Consider the following 16,817-nt stretch of genomic DNA (forward strand, 5'->3'; position numbering starts at 1 on the left):
AACAAAATAGCTCAGGAAAGGAAAACAAAAACAAACATAATGATTTTCAAGAGCCTAGGTTAGATCAGTTAATTTTTTTTGGTGTTAACCTGCTGATACAAGTTGTAAATATTTCAGTCAGGTTCATTCGAGTTAAGCTTGTAAGGGGTGAGATATTAAAGGTAACTTTTAAAGTGTGTTACACTGCCAGGTTATTCACTTAAGTTCATTTTGATGCCTGAGTGCTGTGATTACTGGTTGGGGTGAGTGCTAGGATGCTAGGCACTAAGTTGCTTTACCTCATCTTTAATTCTCTTTCTGTACCTAAGCTTTCTAAATGTGATTCCACAATTTTCAGCAGCCCGAGGGAACTGGCATGATAGATGAAGAATTCACAGTTGCAAGGCTGTACATAAGCAAAATGAAATCAGAAGTAAAAACAATGGTAAAACGGTGCAAACAGTTGGAAGGCACGCAGGCTGAGAGCAATAAGAAAATGGAAGAAAACGAGAAGGAGTTGGCTGCCTGTCAACTCCGTATCTCCCAGGTAAGTGTTTCTTTACAGGACTCAGCTGTATCCTTAGTATTCTCTGAAGTTTGGGGGCTTTTGAGTAGTTGTGTGACAGGCTGTTAGAATTTCCACATATGTTTGCATTGTCATAGTACTTTTTTATCCTTTGTATTAATTACTAGAATCTTTATATTCTCCATCATGGGATCCTTTACAAATACAGATCTCACAAATCTTGTGCTCTGCTCTAATGTGTCAAATTGGAAGTGGGAGAGGTAACATTAGCTCAGTGGTATTACAGTAGTTTTACATGCGTGACTGGCCACTTTATTGTGGTTGTTAGAGAAGATGAGCAATGCAACTTCTAACTACCACCAGAATTGTGATTACATGTGCAGTTGAATTTCTTTATATTTCAGTTTACATACAGATCATCTCTTTTGTACCAGAAGATGCGTATTTCTGCGCAGTTTTCTAAATGCAGTGAGCCTCTTTCTTCTGATAGTACTTAATATTCAAGCACATCTCTTTTCCCTGCCAAAAAATGCACTTCACTCAATTGAGCAAAATGAATGCAAGATGTTCTAACATGCTGTGTTGCAGATCTAGCTGTGTAGTCGTGTTCTTTTTAGAGATTTAGCTTGCACCATTTATATTTTGAGACCAGGTGGATTGTTTAAAAACAAAAAAGTACAATGTGGCTATATAGATGTAATTCCATGATACCTAGTTGTGAAGCAAATGAATCTTTTCATTCTACAAGCATGAGGCCAAGATCAAGTCGTTGACTGAGTATCTCCAGAATGTGGAACAGAAAAAGAGACAATTGGAAGAGTCTGTGGATTCTCTTAATGAAGAACTAGTTCAACTGCGAGCGCAAGGTAGGAGTAGTTTTTTGCAGTCTGTCTGTCCATCCCCCACCCCAGTTGAAATATGTAACAAATAGGAAATCGGTCAGTCTAGATTGAAGGACACAGCTATAAGGTAGCTTCTTGCTACTGAACTTACAGAATTAGTCAACAGGAATGTGTACTTGCTGTGTTCAACTGCTAAGAGTAGGATTAAAGATGTTATTGGTTGTAACTGATATACGTAGATATACAACTTCCAAATTTTAAGGTGTGGGAGAGGAAGAAAGGGGAACTACTTTCGTCCTCATTGTGATGGCCTAGATACCTGGATGAAAAGTCTTCTCTCTTCTCTCATTTCTAGAAAAAGTCCATGAGATGGAGAAAGAGCACTTAAATAAGGTTCAAACTGCAAATGAAGTCAAGGTAAGTTATTTTTTTTTTTTTTGAAACAGCACAAATTATAACTTCTCAAAGCGTAATACGTGCTGTTTTTTTCTAACAGCAAGCTGTGGAACAGCAGATTCAAAGCCATCGTGAGACGCATCAGAAACAAATCAGTAGCCTACGAGATGAAGTTGATGCAAAGGAGAAGCTGATCACTGAACTCCAAGAGTAAGCAATTATCATTTGATAATGGCAGATGTTGCTAGATTGTGCATGTACAGAAGGACAGTAGGATGGGAGGGAAGCGACAGAGGTTCTTATTCAGCAGTACCTTATTTCTGTCACTTTACTGGATGTCATTTATGATAGATTCACTTGACTGTGACAACATATCAGAAGCTTTAGTTTCTAATTATTGATAACATAACTTGGATTGCAGTTTAATGGCTTTCTGGGTGCTTGTCATGACAGTGATACAACAAAGGTCTTTTCTTCTTTAACTTAATTAAATAGATATCAAAGATGTATTCCTTTCCCATCCTTTTAAAAATACATCTGATTATGAACTTTGTCTTTAGCCAAAATCAGAAGATGATGCTTGAACAGGAACGTCTTAGAGTTGAGCATGAGAAGTTGAAAGCAACCGATCAGGAGAAAAGTAGAAAACTACATGAGCTTACGTAAGTGATAATCTCACATAAAACAAGTGTGTGGAGGAACTTTTTCTTTTGAACTAGTGACCTGATATGATGATGAAGTTGCGTTCACTGTGTGGTAGATATGCTTATTAAAGGGAGGCTCCAGAGCCACCTTGAATTTAATCTTTTTAGAACCTTTTTCACCTCCGTAGTGTATATATAGCTGGAAGTAAAATAATGAAGGGTGCAAAGGTGTCATGGTTTTATGTGACAAAAGGCCTGGTATTTTTCAGTGTTAACGTGCTACAGGTTGGAGCAGTTAACTTCACATTTTCACACCTGAGTTTTGCATGCTGTAAGACTAGAAGAGCCTTGCGTTAACATGATAACAGATCCTTACTGTTTCTAGTTCTTGTGTGGTTTAGCTAGTTAGGTAGTTCTGTCTTAAATTGTAGAAATTCAAACAATCAGACTTGATTGATCTGTATGAGTAAGCAATAATCAGCACATTCTTTTCAGGACATACGTTGTTGGTTAAGTTGACTGAAATTTGAATAATAGTGTGTCTTAAGTCCACTGTATTTATTCTAGATACTTCTCACCATCAGTTGCAATAGATTTTCTCGTAATAGAAGATTCAATAAACATACCACGTGTTTGTTTTGTATTTTGTTTTGCAGGCTAATAAAAGAAATATACAGCGTTGATCTCTTAAAGAGACTTGCTGTGTTAGAAACTTTGCCCTTCCAAGGATCTGCAAGAAACATTAAAAATTGATTTGATACTGTTCTCCTTCAGACCAGTTATTTTCCATTGCACATCATAAATGTGCTGGCAAAGGACAGACCAGAAATAATGCTGATTATTCACATTTTATTGTCCTAAATAGTTGTATGAGGTGTCTACAGCTACTTTTCCAGTGAGGTCTGGAAAATGGATAGAATGCTGATGGATTCTTTAGCATATTTGATCATCTCAGATGTTTAATCATTTAGCTGCGATCTGGTAATGTAAATGGGTGAGGAGAACTTTCAAGAGTGTTAGCAGTGCAGTCAGTGCTTTCACATTAAGTAGGAAGACAGGAGCTCTGCAGAGCAGTATTGTTGGGTTATATTCCTGGAAACTGAGATTCCATTGCTTAATGGTGCAAGCTTTGGCAAATGTAATGGAGGTGAGGTGGTGGAACAAAAAGATAAAATCCCATATCCATCGCTTGATATTTAACACATTCACAGATGATTGAAGAGAAGAGCATTTGTAGAATTAAGATTTTCACCGGTGTTACTGAACTTGATTCTGAAAAATCTTCCTTCGCTCATTTTATTAATTTATTATTTAGATAGCTGAAAGTTTGTTTTCTTGTTTGTGTCCTTTCAGTATTAGAAGCTCTCCTTCTTTGCCGTTTGCAGCTTCCTTCCTTGCTCCATGTGAATTTGAGTTGTTGTGTCATCAGTTGGTTACATCCATAATTGTGAGGGCTTCAGCTGAAAAATAGGTGTTTTTCATTTGAACCATATGGTTTACCACTCTTATCTCCTAAAGCATTTCCAGTTTTGCTCAGATGCATGAGGATGAATGTATTCTCTTTTAGGGTTATGCAGGACAGACGGGAACAAGCGAGGCAAGATTTAAAGGGTTTGGAAGAGACTGTGGTAAGCTCATCAAAGTATGTTCCAAAGGAAATGGAATTACTTGCTTTTTTCCTTCAGAAATAATTCTTTTTTGTTTCCCCTCCTCAACTGTAGGCTAAAGAACTTCAGACTCTCCACAACCTTCGGAAGCTATTTGTTCAGGATCTGGCTACTAGAGTGAAAAAGGTAATGTGGTGCTGTAATGGTACTTGGTGTCTCTGAGATTGCTGTGTACATTTCAGTTTAGAACTGAGTTAGAAATTGATCTGTATTTTTTTTTCTGCTTTGATTTTAATATGTAAATTCAGATTTGTACTCAGTATCTTTTCTCCCTTCCCATGCCTTTGTTACTGCAGAGTGCTGAGATTGACTCGGATGATACAGGAGGCAGCGCTGCACAAAAACAGAAGATTTCTTTCCTTGAGAATAATCTTGAACAGCTTACCAAGGTTCACAAGCAGGTACAATGAGACCTAATTTCAAACTTAATCAAAAGCTAACAGACTACTTAAGCTGCATTATCATGGAAGTGACGCATTGTTCAAGAAGTAACTGTTCTGAAAGTATTTTGATACCTTGAATGTATTACGTGATATAAAACAGTAGGCTAAAATTTTCCTATGAAATAGTTCAATAGATACCTTAAGTACACGTGAGTATGCAACGAAATAGTTGCCTTTAAACCAAAGAAGAGTGAAGCTGGTGTTAAGAATCAGTGTCTCAGTCTGGGGGATGCCTGCTTGTCCCCGACAGCACGTAGACTATAAGTGTCTATGTTGGATAGCATATTCTTTCACAGTAACAGATTTTCAAATGACAATCTTAGTGCTGAACTATTTGATTTACTAAAAGTTTAAGCTCATTAGGATCGGTGCCCTATTGTACATACTACACAGTATGCCTGTTCAGAGGATTGTGTGCTGGCGGGTTCTACCCATGAAGAGAGAAACCAAGAGACTCATGCATTTAATTTTTGTAGCTGGTACGTGATAACGCAGATCTTCGCTGTGAGCTTCCTAAACTGGAGAAGCGACTTCGGGCTACAGCTGAAAGAGTTAAAGCTTTGGAGTCTGCACTGAAGGAAGCCAAAGAGAATGCATCTCGTGATCGCAAGCGATATCAGCAGGAAGTAGACCGTATAAAGGAAGCTGTAAGATCCAAAAATATGGCCAGAAGGGGACATTCTGCACAAATTGGTTAGTAAATAATCCATTGGCTCCTAAAACTCTCATCTCTTCTGATTTACTTCTGTGTGTATTTTTCAGCAGCAGCAGTTGGATCCACTCATGTGAACATGCGCTGTTTTGTTCTGCAAGTTCTCTTGCGGTTAACAGTTGGACTGTGTGTACGTTTTGTTATGTTTTGTATCAAATGGGTCATTCCTGTGATCCATTGTATAAGCTGGGAAAATTTTTTTTATCTAGAATTCTAGTCTGAATGTGTGTTCTCATTCTTAGAACAAAGCAATACACTGAATGCACATTCTTATTTCTATTAACAGTTGTTTCATAAGAATTTTGAAGTCTAGCTAGGTATTCCAAGGCAACAAGAGAAATTAAGTCATTGCATTCAAAAATAACAAAAATTGTCTTCCTTTCTCTAGATTCTGTGTGGGAGGGAAACAGAAACCCACATCTAACATCCAATGATCACCAAATTTAATTTCCTTTTTGGTTCTTTGTTTCAAAACATGTATATAATATTCAAAATATGTAGTATTCAATAATCCCTCCTAGACAAAAAAAAATTGATAGCTGGTAGTCTTTCTTACTGCGTGATGGGAAGACAGTAATATTCCCCTGGTTTTCCTTCCCACATATAGCTATGCTGTCAAATACTGAGCGCTAGGAGGGTGTGAGAGACCTGTGGAGGATGTACCTGTACCTGTTTTTTTCTTGTGTTTTTTTTTTTTTAGTGGCAGGAACTTTGTGGTCCTGCCTTCTTGTTGTCCTTTATCAGATCTTCAGTAATCAATACACTTCCCTTAAATTTGAATGCAACTGAAGTGAGAGCTGGAGCTGAACCTGTGTTCTGTAGGCACATCAAGAGCTGTTGCAGACTTGCAGGTGTTTTTCAGGGGGATCAGATTTCTTCTTTTGGGATGTATTAAGTGGTGATGCAAAGACTGGTGCTTTCCTGCTTTATCTTTGCCTTGAGAGATCTCTAAGGCAAGACAGTTCTCTAGTGAGTTTATCACAGGTGTAAAGCCTCCTGTAGTTAAATGTCTAATTAAATGAGGCCTGTGCTACTGGAGATCAGTTTCCTTTTGAGCAGAAATTGAAAAGCGTTCCTCTGATGTAGTTGCTCTATAACAAAAGCTCTGCTGAAAACTACCCACATCTGTTTAGTGGGGATAGGCAAGGAAGGCGGAGTGATGGCATGGCTCTCTGTGTTACACTGTTTTGATGTTGTAGAGCTTGGGGCTGGGAATGGTAAGGTCAGGTTCCTGTGGGTGAGGATTAGGGAGAAGACCAACAAGGTCTATAACAGACCCCCACCAAGATGAAGAGATGAGAGAGGCATTCTTTGAGCAACTGGCAGAAGTTATGCAATCAACAGCCCTTGTTCTCATGGAGGACTTAAACTTCCCTGATACATGATGGAAATAGAATACAGAGCGGAGGTGGCAGTCAGAGGTTTCTAGAGCATGTGGGCGATAACTTCCTGATACGGTTAGTAAGAGAGCCTACCAAGGGAGGTGCCCCGATTGACCTGCTGTTCACAGACAGAGAAGGACTGGTGGGAGACATGGTGGGCAGGAGCTGTCTTGGGCAGAGCAACCATGGAACAGTAGAGCTCTCTAATTTTGGTGAAGTCAGGAAATTTTTGGTGAGGTCAGCAAAACTGCTGCCTTGGTCTTCAAGAGGGCAGACTTAGAACTGTTCAGGACACTGGTAGGGAGGGTCCCTTGGAAGTCAGACTTGAAGGGCAGACTAGTCCTGGAAGACTGGATGGCTCCTCAAGAAGGTAGTCTTATAGGTGCAGGAGCAGGCTGTCCCTCTGTTCTGTATGATGAGCTGGCAGGGAAGAAGACCAGTGTGGCTGAACAGGGAACTTTTGTTGAGACTCCTGGAGTAAAATAGTTTATCTGCTGTGGAAGTAGGCACAGGCAACTCAAGGAGAGCATGAGGAAGTTGATAGGATGTGCAGGGAGAAAACTTGAAAGGCAGAAGCTCAGCATGAGCTCAACGTGGCAACTGTAGTAAAAGATGACAAAAAATATTTTTGCAAATATATTAACGGTAAGAGGAGAGCCGGGGAGAGTCGCAGTCCTTTACTGGATGCAGTGGGAAACATGACTGAGAGTAAGGAAAAGGTTCAAGTTCTCAATGCCTTCTTTACATCTGTCTTTAACAGTCAGACCAGTTATCCTCTGAGTATTCAGGCTCCTGACCTGGAAGACATTGAAGCCCTGGAGGGTATCCAGAGAAGGGCGATGAAGATGTGAGGGGTCTGGAGCGTAAGTCTTAGGGAGAGTGACTGAGGGAACTGGGATTGTTTAGCCTGGAGAAAGGGAGGCTGAGGGGAGACCTTATCGCTCTCTACAGCTGTCTGAAAGGAGGGAGGTTGTGGTGAGGTGAGTATAGTATTCCCTGGCAGCTGCCCAGGGGGTTGCTGGGTCCACTGCCCCTGGAGGTGTTCAAGAAGCATGTAGATGTGGTACAGGGTTTAATAGGCATTATTAGTGGTAGGTGTATGATTGGCCTAGATCTTAAAGGTCTTTTCCAACCTTTATGATTCTAATATGGCTGAACTTCTTGAGGTTGTATAGTCTTGTATGAAGTGTTAGGAGCTGGTGCAGTGCTCATTGCAAACCGTGTTTGTTTATGAGAGCACACGCAGCATGTGTATTGCCTGTCAAAACTGCTTTGTTTTGAGTTCTGAAATATAGCAAGTATTATAATGCGTGCTGGTAAGTAGTGCATGAAGTAGTGTTATTTGTGGAGTAACTCATATGCAGAACTGCTGGCAAAGCGGTGTAACTTGTGGTAGGTGGGAGGTGGGCAGTGGGGTACAATTCTTTACAGGAACATAGTGCTTATAAAACTTAAGTGATGAACTGAGTTCTTCCTGACAAGAAATGGTGCTCTTACAAGGACGTCCATTAGGTGGAGCAGATAATACACGTGAAGATAATAATTATTCAAAACTTTGTTAGCTTTAATTCTAGCAGGGACAGAAAAAGGAACACCTTGTCTATTTTTCAGTGCTCAGTATTAATCTGACAAGTCCTGAAAATACCATCTCCTGAACTTGTTTTCATTTAATTCCAGATGCATTCAATTTTTATTATTACTCCTAGGACACTGTAAAATAAAGCATTAGTAAATTTGAATGATGAAAGTGTTACATATAAACCTATAAGTCATGTCTCTATTCCTGCAGCTAAGCCCATCCGTCCTGGCCAACATCCAGCAGCTTCTCCAACTCATCCAAGTGCAATTCGTGGGGGAGGTGCATTCACTCAGAACAGCCAGCCAGTTGCACTGCGTGGAGGTGGAGGACGGCAGGACAAAGTGTAAGTTCGGCTTGAAGGTTTAGTTTTAAACGTGCAACTGGACTGCTTTTGTGTTAGCTTCATTACCACCCATTCTTCTGCATAAAATCATGTGAATAGTCATAAAGTTTTTTTGCCCAGAACTTATAGTTACAGAATCAGTATCCATGTGCATCTGATGAATGCAGTTGCTTTTGTTTTGCAACTGACATTTATTGTCAGGCAGTAATGCTGGAGTTCTGCTGCAATAGAACAAGGTAAAGAAGTCAATAGGATATTGTTACCAGCCACAGCAAATAGCTAATATTTGGGAAGGGAGTGGAGACTTCACAGTCTTGTGGCTTGCTAGTGTTTCCTTGTGTAGCTCCCTAAATAAACTAAAAAAGACCCTATTCTTATATATTGTTTCCTTCCTGTTTTTACCAACTACGTACAGTGTTTTGTGTGTTGGTAATTTGCAGGTATTTAATGGAAAAAGTAATGTCTGTCCAGTGAATTTAAATTCACTAATTAAAATACAGCTATAGTAATTGAAATCAATATGTGCACTTTTAAAATTGAGACTACATCTCTAATCTCATAAGTCATTAAACTGAGTCATACGTACTCATACGTAAATTATTCACCGAATTAAATCTCTTTTTCATTAACATCTGCACTGTAGTTCATTTATCAGCCACCGAACAGAAAAGCTTTGCTGCTTCCTCTGTCTTTTGAGTGTTCTAATATGAACATCTGCTAGGAATTCTTAGTTAAGATTATCTGTATCTTCAGTTGGAAAATACTTCCAAAATGATCGTGTGGTGCTTAACTCCTTGGCCGTTCTCTTGTTGAATGGCTCTGGAGTGGCTTATATTAATCTCGTTTGTGTTAATTTACTGTTGTTGGCTGAATGTCTTCAAGTCTTTCACTGTGATAGAGATAAGAAACTCAGGCTGTAGAAGTAGTTAGAGGAACCTGGTTCTGTTCAGTAGCCTTTCTTAAGGTAGAAGATGAAGTGGAATGTAATTTAATTTGAAATAACATCTACCTTCAGTGACTAAGGAGCTGGCAAGTCATGGATGTTTGATTATAATTTTGGTGTGATGAAGCTAGTCTTGCAGCTACTATGAAGGCAATCTAGTTTAGCTGTCCAATGCAGAGGCATCTGGAGTTGTGGTTGACCTAATTTATTTCAGGTGCCTTGAGCATGTGGATATTTGTGGTAAAGTAGTGCTGCCCAGATCTGTAAAGAGAGAGAGAGACTACTAAATGTCATACATCTTTATCAAGTAGTTTAAGTACCCCTTATCAGCAATAAGTGGCTGAATTTTGAGCTTTTATCTTGCTTTGAAGAAGGAACTTTCATTGTTGGTCATGGGGAATTTAAGTAGGAGACTTAGCACTTTGACTTCTGGACTGTTTGTAGATAAATTGTCAGAGAAAAATAGCTAAGTTAAAAAAAAAAAAAAAAAAAAAAAACAAGAATAACCAAAAGACAAAAGAAACCAATGACATAATATGCTCGCAGAGTCCCTTTAGGCAGTTGTGAAGCTTTCATGGATTTCTTTCAGTATAAGCATGTTACCTGCTGCTTTATAATAAAGCTGAGTTTAGCCATTATGAGCACAACACTGGTCTTTTTCCTTTTTTTTCTTTCTTCTGAGGGTTAATGCTGAGATAGCAAACGTCTGGATTTCTGGCTAGGTTGGAACTTCTGGTACAGCTGAAACATGACACGCTGTTTCATATCTGGAGACTGCCATTTAGCAAACTATTCTTGGTATTCTCTGTTAAATGAAGAGAGAGTCAGTCAGTTGTTACTTCCCTACAGAAACCCAACTTCATTAGTGCTAAATAATCTCTTCATTCCCACCTTGTTTTTCCAAAAGAGCAGCAGCTGTTAGGTGGGTAGGTGGTACCCAGACAGTTCTCACTTCCCTGGAGAAGTTGCAATAGCTGTGGGAAATGGAGGTGAGATAGAATTGGCTGGATTGTAATGTTTGCTGCTTTGAGTATCTGGTCTGATTGTATTAGTCAGCTTATCTTGCTGTGAATTTGTTTTGGTAACAGCCAGCGCTGCTTAAATGCTTTGTGTTGCGTAATTTCTCATTCTAAAGCAGATGTTGTATTAGCATTTATTTAAGTGGTTTAAGAATTGAGCTCCTAAGAGCTGTATAAATAGCAAATGTGCTCTACTGTAAGTGTAAATAGCTTGGCTTTTTTGCCTTATGAAGTACAATCATTTAACTCCTTTATTTTTCTCATTTACAGTTGCTGAGAGGTTAATGCAGCGTGAGGAGGATTGGATATCGTATAGAGGGAGTCATTCCATGACAATAATCTCTCCCTTTGGGGACTGTAGGATTATTTTTTGAAAATGTATAAATTATACCTGGCCTGTACAGCTCTTTTCCCTTCTACAAATTCTGCTAACTAATTCCCCCTTCCCCTCCAAACAAACAAACTAGAGTGCAATTTTGGCGTCTTGAAAAATGACATGTTAGTTCAAGTGTAGCTCTGCTCATTACACGGTTCGTCTTTCATGTCTTAAATTTAGTCTGCACTGTGCCAAGCTGAATGTACATTAAGAAAATCTTAGTTTAAATTTTCTAGCTTCTTTTGTGTACATTTGATTGTCTTAGGGAATGTGCAACAGTGTTTGAGTACATTTTCGTTTCCATCACTTCACATAACACTACGTGTCCCACTGAACTGCAACGGCACTCTGCGTAACATTACGGTTTTCTTTTGGAATGCTACATAGAGCATTGGAACTAAACTTATTTGTACAGCATAAGAATACTGAAGTGTGCTTACAACAACTGCCATAAGGCACTGCGAGCGCTGCACCACAGAACTAAAGAGTTCAGTATGAACAAGGCTGTCTCACTGTTATCTGATTCAATGCCCCTTTATCGGGTGCTTTAGAATTAAATACTGTACAGTACTAAGAGTAAACTGAAGTTTACAAAACAGACTTTGGCAATGGATTGTCTCATCTGTCCTGTTCCTGATTCTACACACAGTACAGTCTGGTGGAGTGAAAACATTCTGCTTCATTCCGATGAGCTTGTTGATCCATTGGTCTCTATCTGTGACGGTTCACTTTCGCTGTTTTATAATAGTGAAATGAGCACAATCTAAAGTGTAACTCGATATTCCACTGCATACACAGTACTGAACTTTGGGCTAAGATTTCAACTTCCAATTACATTTAATTTCAGTAACAATTTCAGATACACATAATCAAGGACACGACTTAAAATGGATGTATCTGGAAGTCCCAGAGATGCATTTAAAAATAAAAATAAAGCACTACACAGAATTGTATTTGTAATCCGTTTGTAAGTAGGTACATGAAATGTCCAAAGCAGTAGTTGTTGAATCTTTTTTCTTCTCTTTGCAATAATAAAGTCCTATAAAGTGGCTAATGAAATGAGACATGGGTTTTTTTGGTCGGTTGGTTTTTTGAGCCCTGATATTCCCACTGAGCTGCATCTGGGTTTTAAACTCTTCTGGCATAATTTGCCTAACTTATTCATAGGGTTTAGCCACTATAATTTTTAGAACGGCCTCTGGATAGAAATCGGTTATCAGGTCTTTGAGGAAGAAGGAACTGAATGTTACGGAAAGAATTGGGATGGCTTTCCATGCCCAATTAATACCACTTGGAGCATTAGTTGGAGTTTCCTTGATGGGTATTCATCAATTATTGTGGAGACAGAGATCTGTGACTGTTGAGACAGCAATTAGTGTTCAACTTTTATATAATAAATAGAGGAAGTATTTATATTATGATGGAGTGTAGTCAGACTTTAGACCTTGAACCACTAGTTTTCTATATCTACATTAGTCTGAGTTTTTAATAGTTTGATTTTGAAAGGTTGAGTGTATTGGTCAGAAATGTCACTATTTTTTTTTTTGGAGTTTTCAGCTTCTAAGGCTTCTGTTGGTGAAGGCGGCCCAACACTCCAGACTTGCTTGTTGTTTCAAATGCGGCACACTGAGGAAAGAAAAGGAACAGCGAGCTGTTCACCTGAAATTTCTCATGCTGGAAACAGCACTGTCCGTTATGGCCTTGCATTAACTCCAGGTGTTCAGGCCTTCATTTATTGATCTGCAATCATAAAAGCAAAACCCCGCTTTCTTGAAAATGCATCCAAATGAAGCAGGATTTTTTTCTCTTGCCTGTGAATGGGGGTTTCATTTCTGTAGGTAATCATTGTGGGTTTTGGTGCTGAAAATTGCTGTGTTTAAAGAAATAAATCAATGGTAACTAATCTGTAGCTCAGTGTATGTCACCTTTTTATATTTAAACTTTTTTTATTTTAAACCTTTTATGGAGTTTACCGAGAACTGCCTCTTCAAATGTAAAAAGGAAAAAACAGAACAAAAAACCTTTTTGTTTTCAGGTTTGGCTGTCATTGGTCAGCTGGACGGGACAATTACTGTTTTCTGTAAATTAATCTTCCGTCTCTACAGGGAATGTTCAACACTGCTATTTGAACTTGCAGTCTTTGAATGGTTCTTATTTTTACGTTCCTCTAGATCACGTTTTTTACAGGGCGGTTTAGGATAGGAACTCAGTGAAATAATATTTATTTCAGGTGAACAACTAAATTATTTGCATAACTTAAATGCTGACTCACTGCTGTGTGTGATTCTAAATTTGACATGAGAGGACAATTCTACCTGTGGAATATGATTTAACTTCAGTACACTTAAGATGCATTAAAACGATTGGTTTGGGGAAGACGCCATATAGTTTTAACTTACTTGCATGCTGTAAATGTATTTGTGTTTAAATAAAGAGAAGAAAAATCTTTGAACTTTGTGTGTTTATTGTATCTACACCTGTGTGTCAAATGGTCGGGGTGTATTCCTCTACTTTACTGGTTTCCTGGCCGATTATGTCATCTGTGATCACATCCCTAACCTTTTGCTCCACTGTTTGCTAGTTTTCCTTATGCCCCCCTGTACATATTTGTCATAGGTTTCAAAAGATTGTTCATGATTGAAAAACAAGGCACCCTACAGTTAATGCCTTGTGAAAGAAGTTTCCTGGAGCAGAAGGCAATAGGAATAGCCATGTCCTTGGTTGGGGCTTACTGGCGGTCAGGGAAGCATTGATGCTCTTGCATTATGTGTGTTCCTCAAATTGAAACCTCGTTTGGAAACGGATCGAAGCTGTGGGCAAGTGATGGATGTGTATTTTGATCAAGTTCTGAGCGAGTGGAAGTGAATTTTAAAGGCTTAGAAGGATGAAAATGCCTCTCATCTGTCTTGAGGTGATTAAAAACAGGCAGACACAGTGCTTCCCTTCAGTATCCTCTCACAGTGTGCATGACCCCGGTCTGATGTGGGCTGTCTTTCTGCTGGGGCTTGGAGGTCTTTCATGTGCTTGGACAGTCTTTCAAATCCCTGCAGACCTCCTTTCCTTCAGAACAGAGTTGCCCATGGCCACGTTCTTCAAGAACCTCTTGTGTTTTGAAGTTGGTATCTGGTGGTCGCCCGTTCCTTTGAGAGCACAAACCCTTCCCCATGTTTTGTAGACCTCTTACCTCTTTTCTAGGTGTTCTCTTCTTGAAGACTAATTTTCTTTTTACTGTAATTTATAATAGTTGTTTCTGCTTTTGGTAAGTGCTGGTGGATTTGGTGAACTGGTGTATTTTACATGGAAGCTCTTTATCATCTGCAGGGTAATTTTCCCAGACGAACTTGCAGCTAAATGTGTAGAGCTGATCTATCTCAGTGGTATAAAAGCATGCGTAGGAGCTCTAGATTTAACTCTGCTGATGCATCGAAGATGATCTCAGGAAAGGCACTGTGTCTGTAAAGCTGCTCAGGACTGAGCTAATCCCGTCCTGTCAAAGATTTGGTAGCCCTTTTTGATAAAGGACGGCGGTTCGCTCGCCCCGGCGTAGTGTTTGATCCGGGTGTCTGCTGGGGATGACCAACTCAGACCCTTTTCGCTGCAGACAAATTCCGAGGGATGCCTTACCCACTTCTGTGGCTGCCTCGCCGACCCGGGCTGTGAGGGCGGGGAGCTGCCGCCCCGCGGAAGCCGGACTGAGCGCGGCGGTCCGTTAACCGCCAGGGGACGCGCGGTTCCCGGCTGCGGGACGCCTACTGGGGAGCGTGGGGCTGCCGAAGCGGCTCGGCAGTCGGCGTTGTTTGCGTTGCTTTTGCTTCCCTCTCGCACAGAAGCCGCGTTTCTCTCGTGCCCTCACCTCCTCGCGGGCCGCAGCCGCCCCGAGGCCTCCGCCGCGCCGCACGGAGAAGTCCCGCAGGCGCGGGGCCGCGTGGAGCCGCCGAAACGCGCGCGGTTCGTCTCAGCCGGGCGGCTCTTCAGTCAGCTCCGCTGCTGGGCGCGGGTCGGGGCCGTCTGTCACGAAGAAACGCTCCGGGAGCAGCGTGCGCCTTTCAGCGCTGTTACCGCACGGCTCTTCTACCCCACAGAGCCGCATAGAACTGAATCCTGTCCTTAGAATGCCGTGAGAAGCCACGTATACTGTTTCTTAATATTCTTCTGGGCATTGCATGCTCTTTATTTAAGCGGGCCTTTTTGCAGGGAGATACTTGGAAACATGACAGGATTTGGTATCTTTCTGAGCTGCAAAGCAGCGATGTGAGGTGCACAAAGTCAGAGCTCCCCTCGGCGCTGGCGCTGTCAAATGTGCCCACGGGTGCACCCACAGCTGCACTCACAGGTGATGCTCGGAGGCACTTTGGTGTTTGTCTCCCATCTCCGCCGATCCCCGGGCACGTGAGCTGCAGGAGAGAGGCAGGAGGACTCATTCCTGCTGGGAAATGGATTTCTCCCCCCCACGCTCGTTATTTCAGAGGACTGTCAGTTTCCCTTGGCAGCCCATACAATGGGCTGTGTAATAAATGCAGGCAGCATTAAATTAACGTTTCATTCCCGGGGTGACAAAGCAGCATCCAGTTCCAGCGCAGGGTAACTCAGTGACAACGTGGCAGCAAACGAGGCCTTCTGCTGCTATGGGCTCATCAGGGATGCAGAGCGCGTGACTTGCACTGAAGTGATCCGCATAGCTCTGGTTTGCTTTATTCACCTGGAGACACGCTGGTGAAAATGAGCCGGGGAGCAGGAAGTGAGAGAATGTGCATAACAAATGGGCTCAGCGCGTGAAAATAGGCATACATTTTAATAAAATATTGCCTTCTAGTTTTCACCCAGCTGTAACCAAAGCTTTGCAGAAGCTGTCAGGAGAGAACTGTATTCCCCCGAGTGCAGGGGCAAGAGTGTGTGTGCAGGTGACCAAGAGGATATTTAGTTAATGGAGCTGGCACAGATCAGGCCTTCGTAGCTGTAGGTGGGGCGGTGGCTCACAGCTTGGCTGTGTTGGGTTCTTTGGTCACACAGATCCCTGCCTCAGCTCCCTGGGCAACATGGGACAAGGCAGGGCTGTGCAGAGCCAGGGATGTTTAGGAACTGTTGGGAAAAAGAACTTGTGTAGACACAAGGCGTAGAAGCACCTGGGGGTTGTTGAAGCCAGGAGGGTGCCCTGAGCCCTTCAGACCCCACGAGGCTGCTGCAAGGGCAGGCCTGGCTCTGAGGTTCCCCCCCCCACTTTTCCTTGGCTGCATTTCTCCCCTTCTGTTGGATGCACGGATCAACCACGGCTGGTGATGGGGCCTCATCAGACCCAACAATAAAACAACCTTTCTTTTGGCTTTATGATATACACTGGTAGCTACTCTGGAGGGAACAAGATACTGAGACAACCTGTGAGTAAGGAGAGACTTGCAGGACTGGGAATTCAGCCTTCACCATCTCACCTTGCCCCAGGGTTCTGTTCTGCAGATCAGCAGTGCCTTGGGAAAGCGGGCACAGACAGGGTTCCCCTTCTGCTCAGCTGTGCGGCTCTGAGCGGCTGCTGCTCAGTGCCTGCTCCCAGGGACAGCCACACCTCTGCTTCTGCTGCAGATAAAGGCTTGTGGGTGCTAACTGCTGTTTGCTTCTCATCAGATTAGTTGTCCAAAAGCATCTCATTTCTGTCCCTTGGAATGATTCTGAGGATTCTCATCACACATCTTTTCTTTTTTTCTTAAATTATTATTAATGAAGGCTCACGGAGCCACATCTGGAATGTTTGATTGATCATCATCTCACGGCTCGGAGCTGATCTTGGTAGCTATAGAAACAGAACTTGTTTCCTGATGCCAACATAAGTGCACATGCAGTGAGGAGGAGCAGGCCATTAGAATTGCTGAGCAGCTGATAAGTCCTCTTTCTGTAACTGGTTCAGAGTTTTCTAATTTTATGCACTGAATAATGGATAGGGACAAAACCTTAACGGCCACCCGTGCTGTGGGTGC

The 16,817-nt window shown here is 41.5% G+C and overlaps 1 protein-coding gene across 3 annotated transcripts in view; it reads left to right on the forward strand.

The window, feature by feature from the left end:
• KIF5B (kinesin family member 5B) overlaps window positions 1-13,303 on the forward strand; it is a 33,877-nt gene extending 20,574 nt beyond the window's left edge. The window contains exons 16-26 of one of the 3 annotated variants that reach the window (XM_418574.8): window positions 338-526; window positions 1,254-1,371; window positions 1,703-1,764; window positions 1,844-1,953; window positions 2,304-2,405; window positions 3,955-4,015; window positions 4,109-4,180; window positions 4,351-4,455; window positions 4,974-5,190; window positions 8,381-8,513; window positions 10,746-13,303. In XM_418574.8, the coding sequence (XP_418574.1) occupies window positions 338-526; window positions 1,254-1,371; window positions 1,703-1,764; window positions 1,844-1,953; window positions 2,304-2,405; window positions 3,955-4,015; window positions 4,109-4,180; window positions 4,351-4,455; window positions 4,974-5,190; window positions 8,381-8,513; window positions 10,746-10,752 (1,176 nt within the window). In that variant the 3' untranslated portion in view covers window positions 10,753-13,303. The remainder of the gene's footprint in view (window positions 1-337; window positions 527-1,253; window positions 1,372-1,702; window positions 1,765-1,843; window positions 1,954-2,303; window positions 2,406-3,954; window positions 4,016-4,108; window positions 4,181-4,350; window positions 4,456-4,973; window positions 5,191-8,380; window positions 8,514-10,745) is intronic. The other 2 variants (XM_004939171.5, XM_025148327.3) reach the window with 2 other exon arrangements.
• The last annotated feature ends 3,514 nt before the right edge of the window (window positions 13,304-16,817 follow it).

This window comes from Gallus gallus, chromosome 2, assembly GCF_016699485.2.
Source record: "Gallus gallus isolate bGalGal1 chromosome 2, bGalGal1.mat.broiler.GRCg7b, whole genome shotgun sequence".
Lineage (NCBI taxonomy): Eukaryota > Metazoa > Chordata > Aves > Galliformes > Phasianidae > Gallus > Gallus gallus.